The sequence below is a fragment of the Colletotrichum higginsianum genome, chromosome 2 (assembly GCF_001672515.1).
Source record: "Colletotrichum higginsianum IMI 349063 chromosome 2, whole genome shotgun sequence".
In the NCBI taxonomy this organism is placed as follows: Eukaryota; Fungi; Ascomycota; class Sordariomycetes; order Glomerellales; family Glomerellaceae; genus Colletotrichum; species Colletotrichum higginsianum.
The window spans coordinates 3,204,259-3,225,666 of NC_030955.1; the positions used below are offsets into that span (position 1 = coordinate 3,204,259).

Genomic DNA, 21,408 nt, shown 5'->3' on the forward strand with positions numbered 1-21,408 from the left:
CCAAAAGTCACCCGACAACCTTCCATGGCCTGCGCCCGCCTTTTAAGCAGCCCAATTCCTCGCAGGAACGTACTCAGGGCGGCGGCCTTTTGCAACGATACTCGACTCTTCACTGTTTATATTCAACCACGCATCACAATGCCGCCGAAGCAGGCGACACTGGGGTACGTCAAACCCTCGCAGACAACACTGGGGTGTGTAAAGGGGCAATTCTCCTCAAGCCACCATGGTTGCTTTAGATCTCCATCTTCACAGCTATTTGGGTGGTGGTTGGGGTTGCCTGCTAACAATATCTTGCAGCAAGTTCTTTGGAGCAAAAGGCTCCAGGCCCGAGCCGCAGCAAAGCAAGCTCAGCTTCGCTACCAAGGCAGCGCCCAAGAAGGCGGTCGAAAGGAAGGCGGATGCTCCAGACGCAGCAGTCAAGAAAGAAAGTGTGTCTAGGCAAAGGCAAATGAATTGTTATAAAAGACCTTGCTAATGGCTCGCGTGCAGATTCCAGGAAACGAACCAGAAGCCCGAGTCCCGCCAACAAGGCATCGAGTCCGAAAGTCAAGGATGAGACCACTGAGGAAGATGAAGAGGACGAACCTGCCACAAAGAGGCCCCGCAGAGTTCGTCAACGTATCGTTGAGGAAGAGGAAGAGGACGAAATGATGAATGAAGTTCCAGCCAAGTCGTCCGTAGGGTCGCCCAAGGCCTCGAGGACCAAAAAGAGTAGCCCTTTGAAACCAACGAAGGCTGTCAAGGCCAAGGCGGACGCACCCGATTCTTCTCGTTCGAAGAGAGCTTCCAAGTCTCCCTCGCCTACGGTGGTCGTTGAACACGAGAAAGAGGAGGCAACAGAATCTGCGTCCGAAGACGATTTAGCTGAAGACGACGAAGAGGATATCAAGCCTGCGGTAGCGAAGAAGACACTGGAGAAGGTACAGATGAGACTCAAAACGCAGACCAAAGACCCGTACCCAGACTGGAAACAAGGCGAACCGGTTCCTTACGCCGCGCTCTGCACCACCTTCTCTCTAATCGAGCTCACGACCAAGCGGCTTGAAATCATGGCCCATTGCTCGCTGTTCCTTCGACAGGTCCTGCGCTTGACCCCCGACGATCTGCTTCCTACCGTCCTCCTAATGATCAACAAGCTAGCTCCTGATTATGCCGGTATCGAGCTAGGAATCGGCGAGTCTCTCATCATGAAAGCCATTGGCGAGACAACAGGTCGCAGTCTTGCCGTCATCAAGCAAGATCAGAAAGAGATTGGAGATCTTGGTCTCGTCGCCGTCAAGAGTCGATCAACACAGCCCACTATGTTCAAGCCCAAACCCTTGACGATCAGTGGCGTGCATAAGGGTCTGATGGGTATCGCTACTGTTTCCGGCAACGGTGCTCAAGGTCGCAAAGTGGACGCTATCAAGAAGCTACTGTCGGCAGCTGATTCGCATTCCTCTGGAAAGGTGGACATCAGCAAGGACAAGGGTGGCCCCAGCGAAGCCAAATATCTTGTTCGATTCCTCGAGGGCAAGCTCCGCTTAGGCTTGGCCGAGAAGTCTGTCCTTGTCTCTTTAGCTCAAGCTGTGGCATTTCACGAGGCAGATGCCAAGGGTCAGGTGCCCAAGACTACAGACGTGGAGCAGGCGGAGGCCATTCTCAAGACGGTGTACAGGTATGTTCCACCCTCCTTCTATTCGACGCCCCAACGTGATGCTGATCCTTGGTAGTGAACTTCCGAGCTACGATGTCATCATACCCGCCATGGTGGAGCACGGCATCATGAACCTTCGGGAACATTGCAAGCTCAAGCCTGGAGTGCCTCTCAAGCCCATGTTGGCCAAGCCAACGAAGGCTATCACCGAGGTGCTGGACCGCTTCGAGGACCAGACCTTCACATGTGAGTACAAATACGACGGCGAACGAGCCCAAATCCACTATGTGGCCAAGTCTGCCGACGAGGAGATCAGTCAGTCTCTGCCGGGTGCCACGAAGGCTGCGGCAGATGGAGTAGCTTCCATCTTTTCTCGAAATTCCGAGGACCTGTCAAAGAAGTACCCTGATATTCTCGCCAAACTACACACTTGGGTTAAAGAAGACACAAAGAGCTTCGTGCTGGATTGTGAGACGGTTGCCTGGGATGTCGAAGAAAAGAAGGTCTTACCATTCCAGCAATTGATGACGCGTAAGAAGAAGGACGTCAAGATTGAGGATGTCAAGGTCAAGGTGTGCGTGTTCGCCTTTGATTTACTCTATCTCAATGGGGAGGCCATCGTTGAGAGGCCACTCCGCGAACGTCGCGATCTTCTCGAGGATGCCTTCCAGCCCGTAGAGGGCGAATTCTCCTTCGCCACGCACATGGACGGGCAGGAGCTGGAGCAGATCCAAGTGTTCCTCGACGAAAGCGTCAAGGCATCCTGCGAGGGTCTGATGGTCAAGATGTTGGACGGCTCAGAGAGCGGGTACGAGCCCAGCAAGAGAAGTCGAAACTGGCTCAAGGTAGGCCGCTTTGACCCCGCGACCAATATGCGTCACATCTTGTCGCGTGCTGACGGCATGTTTTCTAGATCAAGAAGGATTACCTCAGCGGCATCGGCGACTCGCTCGATCTCGTCGTGCTGGGCGCATATCACGGCAAAGGCAAGCGTACATCCGTCTACGGCGCGTTCCTGCTTGCATGTTATAACCCTTCGTCCGAGTCGTATGAAACTGTCTGCAATATCGGTACAGGATTCTCCGAGGCCGTCCTCGAGGAGCTGCACACGCAGCTCTCGGACATAGTCATTGACCGGCCCAAACCGTTTTACGCACACTCCTCGGGTGGGCAACATCAGCCCGACGTGTGGTTCGAGCCGCGTTACGTCTGGGAGGTCAAGACGGCTGACCTGACGCTAAGCCCGCGATACAAGGCCGGTTGCAAGGAGGGTGTCGACCCAGGCGGTGAGAAGGGCATCAGTCTACGATTCCCGCGGTTCATCAAGGTGCGCGACGACAAGAAGCCCGACGAAGCTACGTCCAGCCGCCAGGTGGCCGAGATGTACCGCAAGCAGGAGAGTGTGACCAAGAGCAAGGGTCCCGCGGCGGATGACGATTTCGAGTATTAGCTAATGAGATGTACGATACACTATCATCAACACGGCTCACGGCGTTGTTATATGGTTTATTTGTTTTTTATCCAGGAGAGGCGAAGATGAAGGGAGTGTATGCCCGGTCGCTCCCCCTCCCGAGCCTGCTTCATGACATGTTGGTGATGAAAGCAAGGAAGAAATGGGAAATTTGTAAGCATGGCTATTAGAAGAATCCGACACATGGGAGTTTGATCCTGCCCGCATACAATCCCATGTTTTCGCTCGGTGCTCACAAGTCCTGGTTCTGGTTTGCGCGTCTCATGACGGGCAGGTGTACACTACCTCGGACGCCCAGCGATCGAAGTCCCCGTCCAGATTCGCTTTGCCTGTGCATATGCAGTCGGCAAAAGCGCCTCGGACCCGGCGGCGTTCATTTCCTGTGCGAGTTCGTCATCGCGCTTCCGAAAGCCCCCCCCCCCCCCCCACCTTTGGCTGGACTCTGGATTCGGGGAGAAGACGGAAGAAAAGAAGAGAGCAGACGAGTGCGAGTCACCCTTGCGGCTCTCCTACGTTGTCCAGACGCTGGTTGGCCGACAACACTCGTCGGTGCAGCCGTAGATGTGGGTGATGGAGTACCCGAGAGATTTGCGTCACGGATTCCGGACGTTGTCCTAGTTGTCTCTGGAATAGGAGAAGAAGACAAAACACATGTTCATGATCCTGTTGCTACAATCTTCTACTACTGTACAACGAATGCTACGGTATAGACGCCCCAGCACCGGGGCATAACGACACTGACCTCCATCCCGGTATATTGCTTCTTGTCTAGCCCGGCCGGGCAAAGCCTGCACGATCGGGTGAAGATGAGCTTCTAGCTTTCAACGACGCTGCTCCTCTGGAGCTTTTCCTTGGTCGCGTTTCCCAGACCGATACCCTTCCGCCGGCCCCGAACGACGGCCTCCAACGCCTTGCCAACGGCGGGCATGTCGCCGAGCATGGTCAGGTGCCCGCGCTCAGTGCTGACACGCCCGCCGCGCACCAGCTCGTACCCCTCGGGAAGCTGTGCCTCGCGCGCGAGAACGACGCCGTCGCCGGCGCGGAAGATGAGGTCGTCGTAGGCACCGGCGTGGGCGATGGCCTCGCGGCTTGCAACCTTGACGGCGTACACAGTGGGGATCTCCTTGCCGTAGATGACGCCAAGGGGAGGGTAGGCGTTGGCTCGCGAGAGTTCTGGGTTAAATTGCGTCTCGGCGCGGAACTGCTTTACTTCGGCCAGCACGCGCTGGAGATAGGCGAGGTTCCTGGCGCGGTTGGCAGGCGTCGGCGTCCCGGGAGGCCCCTTGGTAAATGGTGACGGCCTCGTCATCGGGGCCTGGCTGGGAGTGTTACCATCGATCTGCGGGTTCATGTTCCCTTCACGGGCCAGCTCTGCCCTGCGCGCCGCGTCAGCGAGTGATGGCGACAGTGTATGGTTTTGTTTCTTCTCGCTTGAGCTGCGGCTGCGGACCGACAGAAGAGAACCAAAGGTTGTTGACTTTTCCTTGGGAGTCAGCGACGGCAATGGGGGTTCGATGCAGGGCGAAAGGCGGTATTTGATCCAGTCGTTGACGTCGTGGAAATTAACCTTGTACTCCTCCTTCGTCTCCTTGTCGACGAAGCATAAACCGTCATCGGGCAGGAAGACGAACGTGGTCCTGAGCGAGAAGTTGACCTGAGCAGTGAGGATCTTCTCGTTCAGGAGTACCGCATCGCCGTCTCTCAGGGGTCCTAGAACGTTGATACACCGTTGAGGGGTGCCAACGTAGACCACGCCGGAGAAGAGGTCAGGCCTCTGGTTGACAACATGACGGGTGATGAGGCCTCCGAGACTGTGCGCCAGGACCAACGCTCCCCTGGGCTCTTTGGAGCCCGGTTGGTTCGACGGGAGCTTTTCCAGGAACTCGATCATCTTTCGAGACAGCAGATGAGGGCTCAGTCTCCAGTCGTAGCCGTAGTCCCACAAACGCAGCTTTCCTTTCCGAACGTTCTCGCAGGCGCCAATCTTCTTGAACAGCTTCTTGGAGATGTCAATTGGACCAATGTTTTGCAGCATGCCTGACGGGATGATGCGCTTCTCCATCGTTTCCTCATCCTCGGGGTCGAGGCCCACCTCCAGATCGACTTTCCTCATGTTCAGCCCAATCTTGACAGGAGCCCACAGCTGGTGATGCGGAGGTTCCGCCGATCGCAGAATCGAGCCTCGATATCCGCCGAGAATGACTATGTCCCCAGTCAAGGTCTCCAGAACCCGATCCAGGGTCGAGGATCCGTCGTTGTCAACCTTTGGTGCCGGGGCCTCAGGTACGGCCTTACTCATTCCGTCCTCGTTTAGCTTCAGAGACGACCCCAGCTTGGGCAGGCTGGGCATTTTGAACGTGGGTCTCTCGGGCAAACTGTCTTTGATCGCCTTCATTCTCACATTCGCCATTTCCCTGACGTGGTCAAACCTGCCATCGTCATCCCCGATTGACGATGTGCGGGACAGAGAATGATACAAGAGCGAATCATCCGAAGTGACTTTCCTTAGTACGCGAGGCCTTGTGGTGGAAGGCCTCCCTGACGACACAGAAGGGCGGTTCCCCGGCGCATCTTTGGACATGGTCTGCGATCGAGGAAGTCCGTTGGCACCGCTGGACATGGGAGCCGTGTTGCTATACGGCCTTCCGCCCTGGGCCTGCGCTGGCTTCCGCTGGTCGACTGCCGACTTGGGCTCGGCCCTCTCCGCGGCCGCGGTGAAGAAGGAGAATGAATTGAAGATTGAGGAGGGTGCCGGGAATGAGGAGAAGGCATTTGAAAACCTCTTGAGCGCGTCGGCTCCCGTGGAAGAGGAGCGTTTGTGCCTTGTCTGGCCAAATGATATGGACTCGAGAGCGTTCTTGGGCGCCTCGCCATCCCCGCCGACGAAGAAGGTGTTTCTTGGACTGGACTGCCAGGGCGAGGGCAGATCCTTCGGGGCAGGCCTTGCATTCTGGAGCTTTTGCGATTGTCGTCTGCGGGGTGGTGCTTGGGATATGCGCAGTTCCGGCTCCGTCTCAAAATCGGTAGGGATCTCGTCGGGGAAGGGCGTCAACTCGGGCGAGCTGGCGGCATCATCACTGCTCGAAGGACCAGGTTCAAATATGTTACCAGCCGATCTTTTTCTTTCCAAAGCAGCAGCCCTCTCGGCAGCGGATGTTTGCGGTAGAGTAAGACGGGTCGCAGCAACGCTCAACGCAGGCTGCATTACGGCTTGGGCGTCGTCTTGGTCATCGTCACCATACACGGGGTCTTCAGACGGAACCCTTTCAAGAGCCGCCGGCGGCGGCGAACTCGACCTCGCGATGAGGCCTTCTTTTTGAGACATAGCAACCATTGTGAACTGTACGCTGTATATATCGAGATGTTGCGAGGGCTGGGTTGCAAAGTGACGGTATTTGAAGGTCGCAATTTGCAGCCGGTGGTTCCGGGGGATTGGCTCAATGGCACATGCTCAGTATCCTCTTTTGGAGGCGCGCGCGATAGTGGACACCGGCCAGCGCTGCACCGAGGCAGTCACGGGATAATGACCTGAACGAGATGGCAGAACCGAAGGTGCAATAAAAGAAGGGTTCCGAAGAATCCGGGGAAAGATTGGGTCGGAGCAAGTGCGACCCAGTAAACGGGAGAGGTAGGAGGATAAGAAAGGTTGGTTGTTGGGTTGTATTCGGTGTTGAGGTGACGAGGTGACAAAGTGATGAGGACGAGGGTGCAGCACAACGCCCCTGTATGGGGGAAGAAGAAAAGGCAGATTTGGCGATGACGACCCAGATCTCCGGGGCAGGGAAGCACCAAGTAGATGATATAAGAAGAAGACGGTGAGATAGTACGACAAGAGTACCTACCTCACGACTCGAGCATGGCCGTGTACCTAAACGCGTACAATGGGGAAGAGGCAATCTGCCAACCCACGTGTGCCCACTTGTTCCTACGTCTAGCGTGCGTGCGTACCCGGACTTGGCCAAGTCGCCATGACAGAAAAGGACCTAAGGCAAGGTACATGTCGCCTCAGTTCAAGAGAGAGTGGGTGGCTAACTCAAGACCGGAGTACGGAAGGGAAGTTTGCTGATCTCGTCCCGCCGTGTAGGGACCACGATTGTAGTGTTGAGATAGTGCAATGGTGTCGAAGGACCAGAAGTCTGATGTGCACAGAGCTGCGCCTCCTTCGCCCGAGAGCAGGGGGTACCCTTCCTCGGCCGTACATCGTGTACTGCGAAGTAAATCTTCCGTTGCGAAGGGGGGCTCGAGCTTCAGGCTGCCAGATATCGAATGCGGCTAGGCTGGGATATGGCGGCTCGTTCATCTCACTGATGTTTCTCCCTCGCGCTCGATCGACGTTGTTTTGCTGTACCGGGACCGGGACGTATTTTCTGTCAGATATAGAGAGGCTCGGACAGAGGACGCAACGAGCGTCGCTCGGTAGGGAGAGGGAAAAGGACGAAGCGAGACGACTGGCCATGCATGGTCATTTTCGTTTAATTTTTTTTGGTTCTTCGCCGTTGCATAATTGGGTTGAGAGAAAGAGAGAGAGAAAGAGAGAGAGTGTGTGCTTTTTTGGCCGATCCAATCACATGGAGAGCCTTCCCATGCTGCGGCTGCGATTCATTGATTGCCTGGAGAAAAGGTGCTCGCTTGGCTGTTGTTGGGTACGCGGATACGTCAGGTCATCGGTCATCGGGCGCTCTCCAATACCCCAGTTCTTTCCCTCTATCTCTCGCTCTTGCAGTCTTTTTCTCCCTCTCTGCCACTGACATAATCACATGCGCCGCCGGAGGCTAGTCAAGGGTCCGCTTTCTCTTAGCTGCCATTTGAAAAGAGCCTCATTGGCCCGACGCCCACCCTACCCTCAGCAACATCAACGGCCGGCAGCTCCGAGCCCGCGGCACCCGATGATCCGGCTCTGGTTTTCCTTGATTAGGTACTTACAGCAATGTCTACGGCTGTGTGTGGGGGGGGGCGATGTGGAGAAGCAGCACATGAAAAACATGGATGCCTGTCATGAATGAATAAACCCCCGACGTAGAATGGAGGCAGCATAAGCCATCACATATTCCGTAGAGTGAGTGAGTGAGAAGAAGAGGCGAGTGTGGATTCGACAAGTATGTACAAGCATGGGCTGGTGGTCGGCATAGTCAACAAAGCCTATCCCAAGGTCGCAACAATAATTAGGTGTTTGCTGGCAAGTGTAAGCTCGGGCAAATGGCCTGATGAAAAGCTCAAACCCGCAAAGTCGAGGCTCTAATAATCGGATTGGGCCCTGCTCGGACGTTCTCTGATGATTCCAGAGTCTAGTCTATCTAGCTTGGACTGATGTACGGCGTGCCCAACGCAGCAATTCATACCGAGCCGGCCAGCGCGAGGCACAATCCCGTTCCCGCGCTGCGCTGCATGCTGCCCACGGACGCGCCACGGCGTTTTTGAAGGCCTTCTTCGGTGCCAAAGTTGCTTGCTGTGTTCCGAATCCTTGATGCAGCTGTCTGGTGTTGTCCCGATAAGAATTCCAGTCGCCCCATAATTTTTCAGTGTCATTCTTCCCCTCCCTTCCCCCCCTCCCAAGCGCTCAGGTAGGTAGGTACCCGTGGACGTCATTGCCGGGCCAAGCCGCCAACCCAAAGCCTCACCCGCGGCGCGACCAGATACAACACAACGCCACTGCTGGCCTTGGTTTCAACGTCGTTGGATTTACCCGCGGAACTTGTGTAAGTACATCAGTTTCCGTAGTCTGTACCTTGCAATGCTAGATGGTATTGGGGGTGAGGTACTACTGTGCATTTGGTTAAGTAGGTAGGTACCAAGGGATAGGCCCGTTGCTGAGACCATCTGCCATGCCAAAAATCAAACAGAAACCCCCCAGCTTCTTACAGCTGCAGCGGCTGCTGTAACAGTTCCCTGAGCTGCCCTTCCACCCTGCTCTTTTGTCGTCTTCGTCCCATGTGCATCATCAACCATCACCCATCGCCCTGCGCCCTGTTTTCTGAGCTTCCACCTCCCTTCTCCCTCGCGCGCGCTCTGTCCGACCTCGTCTCACGCACATTCCTCCATCCCCTCCATCCCCTCCCTCCCCTCATCTATCCGCCCAACCGAAAGTCGCGCCTAATCTCCGAAGCTATGACTACCCTTGAACCTCGCCAACCTTACACTGACGAGGAGCTGCGCCAGCTCTACCCTCCACAGCTCAAGCTCCAACTCGTGCAGATCCTCCTGCGCCACGGTGAACGAACTCCAGTAACCCCTCGTTTTCAGAACACTGGCCTTCCGCCGTACTGGCCTTACTGTCGTGCTGTCCGCCACCTTCGGTCCGCCGTCCTTGACCCTGACACGGGTGAATACTCGTACCTTGACTGGAAGCGTCGTCTGGAAACATTCGCCTCCAACGATGACAGCCCGGTTATCGCCGCCGGCCCCAATGCCGAACTTGATGACATCTGCGACATGGGCATGCTCACCGACCGCGGTCGAGAGACCACCCGTAATCTTGGACGCCGCTTCCGCGATCTTTACGTCCAACGCCTCGGCTTCCTCCCCGCCGACCTGACCGATGCCGAGTCCCTCTACCTCCGCTCCACTCCGGTCCCTCGAGCTCTGGAGTCCCTTCAGCAGGCCCTGTCCGGCCTGTACCCGACGAAGCACCGAGCTCCCGACCTTCCTGCCTTTACTCTCCTCACTCGAGCACCTCAGGACGAGACCCTGTTCCCCAACGATGGCAACTGCCGCCGCTTCGCTGCCCTCTCGCGCGCCTTTGCCCAGCGCACTGCCGAGCGATGGAACAACACCCCGGAGATGGACTATCTCAACAAGAAGCTCGGCAAGTGGATGCCGAACGACGCCCGCATCGCCGTGGATTCTAAGCCGCGGTTGAGTGGCATCATGGACACAATCAATGCTACTCGCGCACACGGGCCCCAGACGAAGCTACCCTCCGAGTTCTACGACCCCAAGGCCATTGCCATAATCGAGAAAATCGGCGTGGAGGAATGGTACAGCGGGTACGCCGAGAGCCAGGAGTATCGCACCCTCGGCATAGGAGGTCTGATGGGCGATGTCGTAGCTCGCATGGTCGGAAGCGTGGAGCACAGTCCGGCGGATGGCGACTACGAAATCAAGCAGCCAGATGCTGCTCCCAAACCCATCCGATTTGGAATGAGCGGCTGTCACGACACAACGCTGGCTGGTGTGCTGGCGAGCTTGGGGGCCTTCGGCCCGGACAAGTGGCCCCCATTCACGAGCCACATTGCCATTGAGATGTTCCATGATGCGAGGATTTCCGCAGTCGATACCGCAACCAAGTCACCGGTTGCGTCGGTCCCCAAGGACGGCAGCTGGTTCAGCTCGTGGTTCTCTTTCGGTCCGGCGAGTGCCCCGTCACCGGGCACTGCGCCCCCCGGCATTGGTCGTAAGACGACTCCCGATTTGACAGATGCCGAGAAGAACAAGTTGGATGGGTACTATGTGAGGCTGCGGTACAACGACGAGCCCGTGACGATCCCTGGTTGCAAAGCCCCTGGTAACCACCTTGAGGGTGATGAGTCTTTTTGCACTCTGGTAAGAATTCAGATCTATGCATCATTGCCCAGTCTCGAAACAACTGACATGTGATCCAGACCGCGTTCAAATCCATCGTTGACAAGTACACGCCTGTCAGCTGGAGAGACCAGTGCCGCATGAACGCCAATGCTCCCACCTTCCCGGCCAAGCCTGAGCCGGCAGGATACTAATTGAAGTTTGAACTGTTGGATGACGCCATGACAGATACTGGAATCGAGCCTTGGTTGGTATAGCTTACATGTTAGACCAGAAAGGAGCAAGGCCATGCGGCTATCATAGATCACCTCAAAGCGTGTGAGATGTCACTTCTCACATACATGGATTCTTCACATTTGCATTCTTCTCAAGAGTCATTGGCGCTCTGTGTCTCATGAACCCATTGCGTCAAGCCAGGATATGTGTACTGAGACGTATGTAAGCAGAGGTGGTAGTAGCAAAGGGTGAGATCGATTGAGAAGGAATCTACTGTATCACAATCGGCCTTTTGTCAACGTGAAAATAGAACTGAAAACGGCGGTATATGCGTTGTGGGTGGAACGGTTCTAGCCACGCCACGTTGGGACGGCACAGACGATCGAACATGTACTGGCCTTTACCTGTAGGGCTGCATCCGCCAGAGGTATAGGCCAACTTGGCGTCCAATGTCTTATCGTGAGGTGCTGCCAAGGGAGGGAATGCAGCTTACTTTGGTAGTCGCATGGTGTTCAGGCACAACATGCGTGCTCGGACGGAAGGCTTTCTCGTTTACATTGGTATCCGGCACCCCGACACAACAACGTAGAGTCTCGAGAATCACTGCGGCTACGTGGACCACCTGCACAGTAACGGCCATCACGATGAGCTGTTGAGAGCATCGAGCATCGCGAACTCGTGGGGATTTGTCGCTGATGCGGGGGCTTGTGGCAGCAATGAGAGAACAGCATCCGCACCAGAGGCATCGCAAGCTTCATAAATATTCGCATTTTTGATGAGTGTTCTCATCACGGACTTCTCGATGCATGCTGATAGACCAGACCGCCGGCTCTGGCCCAAACGAAAACTACAATAGACAAGCCGGGCTGGTGATGGTGACGACGACGGAGGCCTACGATACTCTGTGATGGCTTGTATGCCTCGGGATGGATAGGTACGCAAAAGGTCAGACAGTGACGAGAGCTGTGCAATGTTACTCGGTGGTACGGCTGGCATTGGTTGCTTCCGGCTAGGCTCTTCGGTAGCGTATGGTGAGCAGTCGTAGCTGACCATGCTCAAGCAGGCACAGGCGGCGCGCATCAAGCTGTCGCAGATGTGGACGTTGAAGCCAGCGTCACAAGTCTGGCTACAAGTGTATCCGTAGCCGCAACCGGTGCTTGCTTGGTCACAAGTTTACGTCTTCTGGACGAGTAATGGCGTTACACCCAAGCCCTGCCGTCAACTAGACAGAAACGAGTGCCGTGTCAACAGCCAGTGCGCCCACTACTACCACCCCTCGCGGAGGCCGCCCAGGACACCGGATGGAAGCTGTCTGCCTCTTTACAGATTCCGAGTCCCCCTTTTCATCTCGCCGATCTAGACCCTTGCGCGCGAGGAGCTGCAGCCCGCCGCGCTGGGTAGATCTCAACTCGACACCTCGCCGCATCGAGATGCCCGTCAAGTCTCAACCGCGAACCCCCCATAGGATATAACGCAATGTCTTCGGCTGGTCGAGTCGCCTGCGCACGTGGAAATGCAATTGGGGGCTAGTCGATGTCGCAATGTCGCACACTTTAGCCACCTTGGTAGCTAGCGGTGTGTGTAGTTGCTGGAGAGAGCTTTACCATCCACCCGGGGACGTTCAAAAGCGCGCAACTGCTTTCACCCCCGCCGCCCCTGTCAAGCTGTGTTGGTGGGCCGGCCACCCTTGGGCGGTAACCTTGAGAGCGCAACATCTCGGAGTCCAGGCCGATCCATCCCGCTACATGGGGGAACAACACTCTCCGTGGCAGGCAGCGCCGAAACCGCGGTAATGGTATGTAGCTCTTTCCATTCCGTAACAGGCAAGCGGGAGGGCGCCCGATTGTCCCAATTCGCCAGCTCTCCAATCTGGACCATTGCACCACTTTCCCTCTCAAGTCGTCCAAAACAGGTTTCTTGGCGCCAGTGCGCTGCTGGTACGCTACAACCAGTCTACAGGCAGGTTGGGTAGGTTACATCCCAAACGCCAACGACGGGCACCAGCCGTGAGTGTCACCGGCTCGGCTGGTATTGTTCCTGCCAGCGCAGAGCAAGACACGCAGGGTACCGGCTGGGTCGACCCCGATCCTGGGGATGCGCAACGGTCTCCGGTATGACGACATCTCGGTGGACCAGGTGTCCGTTTCGCCATGGCGATGCCGTGTAAGCTTCTCCATCCGGCCTTTCAGAAGAGAAAATGATGAGATGATGCTATCCTGTTTTCCTTCCTCGTCCGCTGCTGCCACGACGAGATGGAGACGGGAAGGACGGCGCCCAAGAGAGGCTCTGACCGCCGTTGCGCCGAGCGGGCCATCGTCGATGCCACCTCTTTGCCCGCACCCAGCTTTTCAATCAAGACTCAGGGGGACCCGTTCCCCTCCCTTTGGTCCACTCTCGTTCCTGTCCGTCTCGCCTTGCAACCCGCCCACTTGGCCCCTCCCAAGACACACCCTTCAAAACTAGGGGGGAGACCTGGTCGAGGAACTCAGCTAGTCCGGCACTTGGGCTAGACCACAAAAACGCAAGCGTTTCCCTAATCGTCGCGCCAAGTGGCGCAAGCATGGTCCAACGTCCCCCAGATCCAACCGTCACTCAGCTCGACATGGCAGCATGATGGGGGGAAGGGAGCCGGTTCACAACGACGACGACAACGCCGACGGCGGGCCAGATCAAGCTTCCCTGCCGCAATGCCCTGCCACCAATCCGACGACGGGTTCAAAGGAGGGGTCCCGGATATGGCGTAAACCTGCGTCTCCTTAGCGTGTGACCCTCCTCTCGATGGGCCACTGCCTTGTCGATCGGGAGGGTCAGGTCCTTTGCGATATGCCCATGGCAAGCAGTATCCAACACATGTGAGAGTGCGACTGGCATCATGACACAGCTCCAATGGAGGCAGGCAGACGCAGGCTTCATTAAATACCCGTCCGTTTCCTCTCCCACTGTCCCTCGGCCTTGCATCATCTCATCACCTTCCTCATCCCAGTCCAACTACACAACTAAAACAAACCCTCCCCAAAAAAGCTAGACTACTCATAGCAAACATGTCTTACGGCGGCAACGACGACGTGAGTGGTTACCTCTGTTTGGCTGACGAAGGATCTCAGAGCCGTTGACTAACAACATCTCCAGTCCAACTACGGTTCCTCCCGCAGGGACAACGAGGACAGCTACGGCACCTCGGGCACCACGGGCTACAGCTCCTCCGCCACCCGCCGCAACGACGACGACAACGACAACAGCTTCGGCTCTTCCACCACCCGCCGTGACAACGAGGATTCGTACGGCTCCTCTACCACTCGTCGCGACAACGACACCTTCGACTCGTATGGCTCCTCCGGCCTAGGCCGTAGCGGCAACGACTCGACATACAGCTCATCGCGCGGCGACAATGACAACACCTACGGCTCTTCTACCACCCGTCGTGACAACGATGCTTCGGACTCGTACGGCTCCACCCGTCGCGACAACGACACCTCGGACTCGTACGGCTCCTCCACCACCCGCCGTAACAACGACAACGACAACGACGACTCGTACGGCTCTTCTCGCAAGACCGGCTCCTCGGCCTTCGACTCCACCTCGTCCAACCTCGCCGGCGCCGACTCGCTCTCCTACAACGCCTCAGAGAACAAGGGCCGTACCTACGATAACGACGAGTCATCGTACGGCACCACCACCACTGGCAGCCGCCGTGACAACGACACCTCGGACTCGTACGGCTCCTCCACCCGCCGTGACAACGACACCTCGGACTCGTACGGCTCCTCCACCCGCCGTGACAACGACACCTCGGACTCGTACGACTCTTCTACTCGCCGTGACAACGACACTTCGGACTCGTACGGCTCCTCCACCCGTCGCGACAACGACACCTCGGACTCGTACGGCTCCTCCACCACCCGCCGTAACAACGACAACGACGACTCTTACGGCAACAGCGGGGACAGGAAGGGCGACAGCACGGTCGGCAAGATCCTCGAGAAGGCCGGCGACCTCCTCAACAGCGACAAGCTCGGGTCCAAGGGCCAGGCCAAGCGCGAGAAGGCTGGGTTCGGCAACGACGACAACGAGTACTAGACTTACCCGCACGTCTCTCGGTGGCCCCGGCTGTCTGGGAGGCGATTGGAAGGTGGTTGGGGTGTTTGGCTGTCGTGTGGGAAGGGTTGTACGCGGGCTAGACACACGCTCTCTCTTTCCCTTTCCCTCTCTCTCATCTATCATCACGGCAATTTGTGCTGTTTGCTAGCGAGCTCTGAAATGAATCCTGATACCAAATCACGCCTTTTTTTCAAGATGTATGCGATGATAAGAGTGCTCGAATTAATGCTTATAATGTATGTGAATGCTGCTGCGCTATGGGGGGGGGGGGGGGACGCCAATGAACAAATACCCCCCTCCTTCCGACTCTGAGCCTCGCACTCTCGTCCCCGCTCGACTCCTGGACAACGGGGGCCCGCCGTACGGCATCTAAGACAACTTCTTGGTGACCCTCACCAAGACGACACCCTCCGTCAACCGCCCCTCGCAGTCCATGAGATGCACGAAGCGGTACCCGCACCGCAGCCGGTCGAGCCTGATGGCCGCCCATGCCGCCAGGTCGTCTCTTCCGATCTCGTCGTCCCGGACCGTGAAGCGCACAAACGTCAGCTCCTCCACCACGCCGGGGACCCCGGCGAACTGCAGCGCCTCGCCCCTGAAGTCCGGGTCGACGCCGCGGTTCGACTTGGTCTTGGCCTTGTACTCGCTCTCGCGCTCGCGGCCATCGTCCTTGATGTGCGCCCCCGGCAGCCGCTCCTCGGGCGACTCGACGTGGACCTCGACCTTGACATAGGGCTTAAACCCGCTCACCTTGGTGTCGCCAGGTGGCAGCGGCAGATTCTGCGCCGCGAGCACATCGATCTGGAGGTCCAGCGTCTTATAGGCGATCTGCGGGACGCCCTGCATCGGCTCAGGGGGCGAGCCTGCTTTGGCGCAGCGATATCCTTTTGTTTTCATTAAAGTTAGCATCAACAAGCCGCAGTGTGAATGGGATCATAAATGCCAAGGGAATTTGACAGGGGAAAAAATTGGGGGGAACGAAGGGGACAAGACAGCAAAACCAACGTACCTTCAGGCTTCAAGACGTAGCCGCCCGTGCCCGCGAACATGCCCTCGTTGAGCATCATGCCCTCGTCCCAGTTCTGCCAGTTGAGCGCCACGATCTGGATGCCGCGGCGCCAGAACACGGGGGCATCTAGGTTCGAGCTCCCGATCCGCAGGCCCGACGGGTACGCGCGCATCAGGAAGTGCCGGTTGTGGTGGAACAGCTCCGCACCCTGCTTCTCGTGTACCTCCATGACTCCCTTCTCCGACAGCGAGAAGATGTGCGTCGGCATCGAGGCCTCGGCCTGCGTCAGCGACTTGAAGGAAACACCGCGCGTGTAGACACCCAGCTTGCTGAGGGCCTGTATGATCTTGCTCGGCTTCGTCTTGGACGCGGCCTTCTTGTTTGCCGCGCCCGGCAGCGGCGGTGACGGGGACCCGTTGTCGCCGTCGTCGTCGTCCAGCGCGTCCGTCTCGGGCCCCGTCGGCGGTGCGTACTTCACCTTGACGAGAATCTTGCCCATCAGGTCCGCGGGGCGCGGCAGCTCCGCAGGCTCGGCGTCGGGCGCCGGGATCAGCAGGCCCTTCCACGTGTCTTCCATGATCTGCACCATGATCTCCTGCTGTTCGGCGCCACAATGAACCTCGAGGCTGACAATGAGCGGCGTGTCAGCCGCCGCGAAGCCGTGTTCGCGGATCGTCTCACAGACGTGTCGGAAGGGCACCTCCTTGGTGAGTGTGTACCCGTGGAACACCTGGGGCTCGATGGGGTAGAGTCTGGAAGAACGTGTCTTCTGCAGCGTATCCGATCCGGCAGGGGCTGCTGCTTGCTGAGCCCCGACCGAGAGCGGAGGGGTGGCGGTCTCTGTCGGCGGGCTCGTGGACTTTTCGATCCTCTCATCCATCTTCTTCCCCAGCGATGTCTTCTCCAACCTGCTCGCGAGTGAACCAGGCATCTTATCCTTGAGCATCTTGAGTTTGCTCCGCTTCTCCTTCTTGGGTTGCGGCACACCCGCCGCAGCGGCGGCGGCGACAGCCTCATCATCGCTGCTGCTGACGGACGTGTCGTCCTCGTTGTCGGAATCGTCACCGTCCCACACGTCGATCTCGATGCACCTGCAACCCCGAAGCAGCACATTCTTGTAGGCGTCGGTGCTCGACTCGCTGTACAACTGATTCCCAGTAAGGTACGTGTTGTGACTGGAGCTGATGAAGTAGCTCGACAACGGGTACGTCAGGTCCTGCTCGCGGGCCGGGGCGGTGGCGGCCGAGGCCGAGGAGGCCATGTAGCTGAGAAAGCCGCTAAAGTCAAGCTCCTCCGGGGCGGCCCCCGTGGCCAAGGCCGTGAGACAGTCGGCCGTCTCTTCGGCCTGGACGTTCTTCACAAAAGACGCTATTTGCTCCTTGTGCCACTTCTGGTCGGCCTGGCCGGCGTGGGCGTTGAATATCTTGGTCAGATGGGGGAGAACGGAGTCCTTGAGCGTCTTGACGGTGCGCTGCGACTCGCTGGCACCGCCGCCGGCCTGGGCTTGGAGCGGTGGCCTGGTTGTCGTTTTGTTGTCGGCCGTGGTGACCGCAGGCTGGGCTACGGTGTCTTCCATGGTTATCGATGTTGATGTCGTGAGGCGGTGAGGGTTGAGGGTCGAGTGGGTGGGTGTAACAGAAGCGACTGAGAGTAAACTCCAGAGTGGAGAGGAGGTGGGAGGGTGGGAGAAAGCGAGGCAAGCAGAGAGGTGAGACGACGAGATACAAATCAGCGTCTCTCGCGTGCTGGCTTCAACTCAATCACTAAGCGTCAATAGTGTGAGCTTGTGATAAGGAAGACGTAGAGTCCGAGGTAGGTAGGTCGAGCTAGGTCGAGCTAGCTACTGATGTATGTGCTGTATCACTCGGCTCGCTATCCCGGACTTGCTTGATATATGTGGGCGGGCTTCCCTTACGTCGACCCGCCAAGCTCCCGCAGCTTCGGTAGAGGGGGAGGGGGGGGAAGGATAATCTTGTTTTGACCCGCTCCCCTCCTTCTCGTTGGTACAACAAGAAAGAAATAGGGAAACCGACGATCCAGTCAGTTTCAGCTTGGCAAGGGTGGCACAGAAGCCGAGTGGTTCTTCCTGGGGCGGTCGGTATGAGAGGGCTCTGTCTCTCCAAAGCCCAGTGGCTCTTGACTTCGTGGCAGCTCCTGGAATGGGTAGCTAGCGGGGGTGGTGTCGGGGTGTGTGCGGTGAGTCCCCTCGTGTGGTTCGGGGGGATGTCGTTGCAGGGTCTTCTTTCTTTTCTTCTGGCGGTAAAGTGAACCCTTCCCCAGCGGGCCATCCAGTCCAGACCGTCTGACAGCAAACCTCCCCGCTTATCGATAGTGCCAACCCCCGCCATTCACCCCTCACTTTAGTACTCTTTGCCAGGTCTCCGTGTGTTACCCCTGCCCTGAGCTTCACCTCGTAGAGAAACCTCTGGAATGACGGTTGAGAGGACTTGTGGTTAATAGCATCTCAAAACCAAAGACCGCTACTGTTGGAGTGAACTCATATAGTCCGACACCATCTATTGCCAAGATATGCACGACTCCCGTCTCCCCCACGAGCATGAGCATGAACGTCCAAAATACCAGGAACGGCCCGCACCCGTTCGAGTGGGCCAAAGCTCACGCGCTCATGCTGGTGCTCACAATCACGTTCATCCCGGCTCATTTGATACCTACCGTCTTCGACCCGACCCAACAACGAGAGAGAGGGATCCAGTTTCTTTCTGTTCAAAACAATACCCAATGTTGTTCTTATATATAGATATATGTAACCAAAAAAATAGTTCGCTCATAATTGTCGTCAGGTCGTAAGGCGTGATAGGGGTAGTTTTATGCACATGTCCATCCACCATTCACCCCCTCCCTTCTTCGTCAGAAAGTTAAAATCCGCAACTTTTTAAGGTCTGTTTTCACAATGAGGTCGCGTCTTTCACGCTCTTTCGCTTCCCTCTGACAACCCTCACGTCGACCGAGCTGCAGGGTGCCTTCATGGCCGTATGGGCGACGTGACCGACGTCCACGTGTTGGCCTTGCTCATCGTCCGCTTCCGCATCATGGCCATGATGTCCGCCTCCATGTGCTCAATGTTCTTCTCCAGATCCGCATCTTCGGAGGCGAACTTGCCCTCGCGCCGCCGGTCGAACACGATCCACCCGCCGACGATGACGATTGTCAAAGGTATCGTGATGGCGAAGTACACCCAGAGTTCCTTGGAGATGACCGGGTCCGCTCCTGTTCCGCGGGTGTCAGCCGTGGTGATCCGCGGTACCTCGCCAATGGCCAGCCTTCAAGTGCTAGACCGTCAAGGATCCAAAACTCACCGTTTCCGAAATCGAAAAACGTCATACTGAAAACAGACGCGAGAAAGGTCCCTGGCAGGAACACGGCACCGAGCAGTGAGATGGTCTTCATCGCCGTGCTGTCCCGCTTGCTGGCGTGCGCCAGTCTACGCTGCTCACCGGCCATCTGAAACTGAATCTTGGACTCTCGCTGAGAGAGCAGGTTGTATAGCTGTTCTCGATTGTTAGCATCACAGCCAGCAGTTTTCATCAAACGGGACCTCCCGAGACCAGGAAAAAAAAACCGTACCGCACTCCGCTGGATGTGTAGCCTCTCCAACGTCGTCGCCTGGTAATTCTCAATGCCCTTGAGCTTCAGCCGGTAAAAGTCTAACCTGGCAATCATGCTCCGGTGCAGCTTGTCCAGGTCGGGCGTGAGGTGGTCGGCAGGCACCTTCTCCTTGAACTTATGCAGCCCGGCCTCGATCTCCTTGACGATCTCCAGGTACGCCTGCGGCCGCTTCCACAGCACCTGACTATGACACTCGACGAGGTCACGGCTGATGGCGTCCACCTCGAGGTACCCGTCCTTGCTGACATACCCTTCCTCGTCCTCGATCTCGTTGCGCATGCTGACGGCGTGCTCGAGCTTGCGCAGCCAGTCGCGGGCGTCGCGCTGCTTCTGGTCGTTCTGCGACGACAGGTCGTGCGATAGGATAATGATGGGCAAGAGCATCGGGTGGCCCACCTGACGCGCGCAGAACGTAAGGTGTTGGATCGCTGCGACGATGTCGGAGCTCGGTGTGCCCTTGACGTAGCCCGACGTGATGCCGTTGCTAAAGCAATGCGAGAGCATAATCTCCCACCCGCGCGTCTTCCCCTTTTTACGGACGTCGGACTTGCGGAAGATGATTTCTGGGACGGCTGGTCAGTAATGGCAAAAGCCAATCGGGTCACTGCAATCGGCAACACCAACGTAGAGTGGGATCATCGTCGTCTTGGTCATAGGCACACCAGAAGAATGGCCCGACGACGCTGGTGCCCTCGATGGCTCTGAAGGGCAACCGCATGGCGCGGACCATGGACTGGTAGGCATCTGCCGTGAAGGTAATTGTATGCGGCGTAAATGTGTCCTTGTGCTTGGCATTCTTCTGGAGTCTGTCCAAGTGTCAGTCAGCCCCCCTCCCCACGACCTCTCACACCGAATGCTTGGTGGATGTTTACGCACACTAATCGAATGCCGTTGAGCAGTTTGACGTCCTCTTTGACCTTTGCCGGCTCGAACGCGCCCTGGAGGAACAGGATTATCAGCCGCGCCGATTCTCATCGAAAGCCTCTCACGAAGGATTGCGGCTGTGTTTATTGTCACAAAGTCTTACATACCCGTCGGTGGAGGAAGTTGTCAAATTCGTCCATGGTTAGAGGGTGCTCCTCGCACGTGTTGTAGAACGGGTCCTGAAAGTCAATTGGTTTTAGTCTCTCGCTGTTCATGGAGAAACCGCGTTTCCGCGCCTGTGGCCCGTTCATCCAGCTATGTCATGCCGTCTCTCGGGCAAGAAAAAGTAAGAGGCATCTAACTCGGAACTCACCGAATAGTTGAGAATTTCAACATAATGCGTCGCCTCCGAGATCTGGCGGCACTTGCTGACATGCTCGCGGAACATGTAGTCGTCCATCTTGAGCTCCCTACCTAGGTAGGTACTAAGGTAGGTAGGTATATATCAATTGAGCCAGCAGATACGACATAGACCATAAAACGCTAATTGACACAGTTCCTCGACTTCGGCGGAGGGACAGGAAAACAGCAGCAGCAGCAGCAGCAGCAGCAGCAACAACAAACAAGGCTACACCAAACGGCAAAGGAAAGAGAGAGAGGGAGAGGAAGAGAGAGAAAGAAAAAAGAGTTTTGGAGGCTCCTGCAGGTCGACCTCATGGCTCCAGACGGACTCCTTTCATAAGCCGCCCAGCCCCGTGACTTTGCACCATTGTCTGCACCGATTGCAGCGGTCCATGTCGAGGGGGGCGGTCTCCTGGCAAGCCTGGGTCTCGGGTCTTGGGACCCAGGTCCAGTCCGGCCCATATCCAACTAGGTATCTCACTGGACCTACCTAGGTACCTACCTGTATGCAACCTGCACTCTGCCCGTCTCGCAATTGGCCAAGACCACTACCACCACCCACAG

The 21,408-nt window shown here is 57.0% G+C and overlaps 6 protein-coding genes across 6 annotated transcripts; 3 read left to right on the forward strand and 3 right to left on the reverse strand.

The window, feature by feature from the left end:
• Nucleotides 1–24: 24 nt before the first annotated feature.
• Nucleotides 25–3,089, forward strand: CH63R_02683 (DNA ligase; the record flags this gene model as incomplete). The annotated part of the gene is made up of 5 exons (XM_018297658.1): nucleotides 25–164; nucleotides 301–431; nucleotides 493–1,660; nucleotides 1,716–2,484; nucleotides 2,553–3,089. 5 exons carry the CDS (start codon nucleotides 25–27, stop codon nucleotides 3,087–3,089), a joined length of 2,745 nt encoding a protein of 914 aa, XP_018162474.1.
• An 835-nt stretch (nucleotides 3,090–3,924) lies between these two features.
• Nucleotides 3,925–6,444, reverse strand: CH63R_02684 (uncharacterized protein; the record flags this gene model as incomplete). The annotated part of the gene is made up of 1 exon (XM_018297659.1): nucleotides 3,925–6,444. The coding sequence occupies one exon, from the start codon at nucleotides 6,442–6,444 to the stop codon at nucleotides 3,925–3,927; it is 2,520 nt and encodes an 839-aa protein (XP_018162475.1).
• Nucleotides 6,445–9,038: 2,594 nt separating this feature from the next.
• Nucleotides 9,039–10,822, forward strand: CH63R_02685 (Histidine acid phosphatase; the record flags this gene model as incomplete). Its single annotated transcript, XM_018297660.1, has 2 exons — nucleotides 9,039–10,649; nucleotides 10,709–10,822. The coding sequence occupies 2 exons, from the start codon at nucleotides 9,039–9,041 to the stop codon at nucleotides 10,820–10,822; spliced, it is 1,725 nt and encodes a 574-aa protein (XP_018162476.1).
• A 3,063-nt stretch (nucleotides 10,823–13,885) lies between these two features.
• CH63R_02686 (Mold-specific protein MS95) lies at nucleotides 13,886–14,921 on the forward strand (the record flags this gene model as incomplete). Its single annotated transcript, XM_018297661.1, has 2 exons — nucleotides 13,886–13,909; nucleotides 13,974–14,921. The coding sequence occupies 2 exons, from the start codon at nucleotides 13,886–13,888 to the stop codon at nucleotides 14,919–14,921; spliced, it is 972 nt and encodes a 323-aa protein (XP_018162477.1).
• Nucleotides 14,922–15,311: 390 nt separating this feature from the next.
• Nucleotides 15,312–17,527, reverse strand: CH63R_02687 (Phosphoinositide phospholipase C; the record flags this gene model as incomplete). The annotated part of the gene is made up of 2 exons (XM_018297662.1): nucleotides 15,312–15,826; nucleotides 15,952–17,527. 2 exons carry the CDS (start codon nucleotides 17,525–17,527, stop codon nucleotides 15,312–15,314), a joined length of 2,091 nt encoding a protein of 696 aa, XP_018162478.1.
• A 1,407-nt stretch (nucleotides 17,528–18,934) lies between these two features.
• Nucleotides 18,935–20,902, reverse strand: CH63R_02688 (Protein kinase; the record flags this gene model as incomplete). The annotated part of the gene is made up of 7 exons (XM_018297663.1): nucleotides 18,935–19,179; nucleotides 19,269–19,458; nucleotides 19,537–20,150; nucleotides 20,203–20,384; nucleotides 20,455–20,516; nucleotides 20,610–20,738; nucleotides 20,816–20,902. The coding sequence occupies 7 exons, from the start codon at nucleotides 20,900–20,902 to the stop codon at nucleotides 18,935–18,937; spliced, it is 1,509 nt and encodes a 502-aa protein (XP_018162479.1).
• Nucleotides 20,903–21,408: the final 506 nt, after the last annotated feature.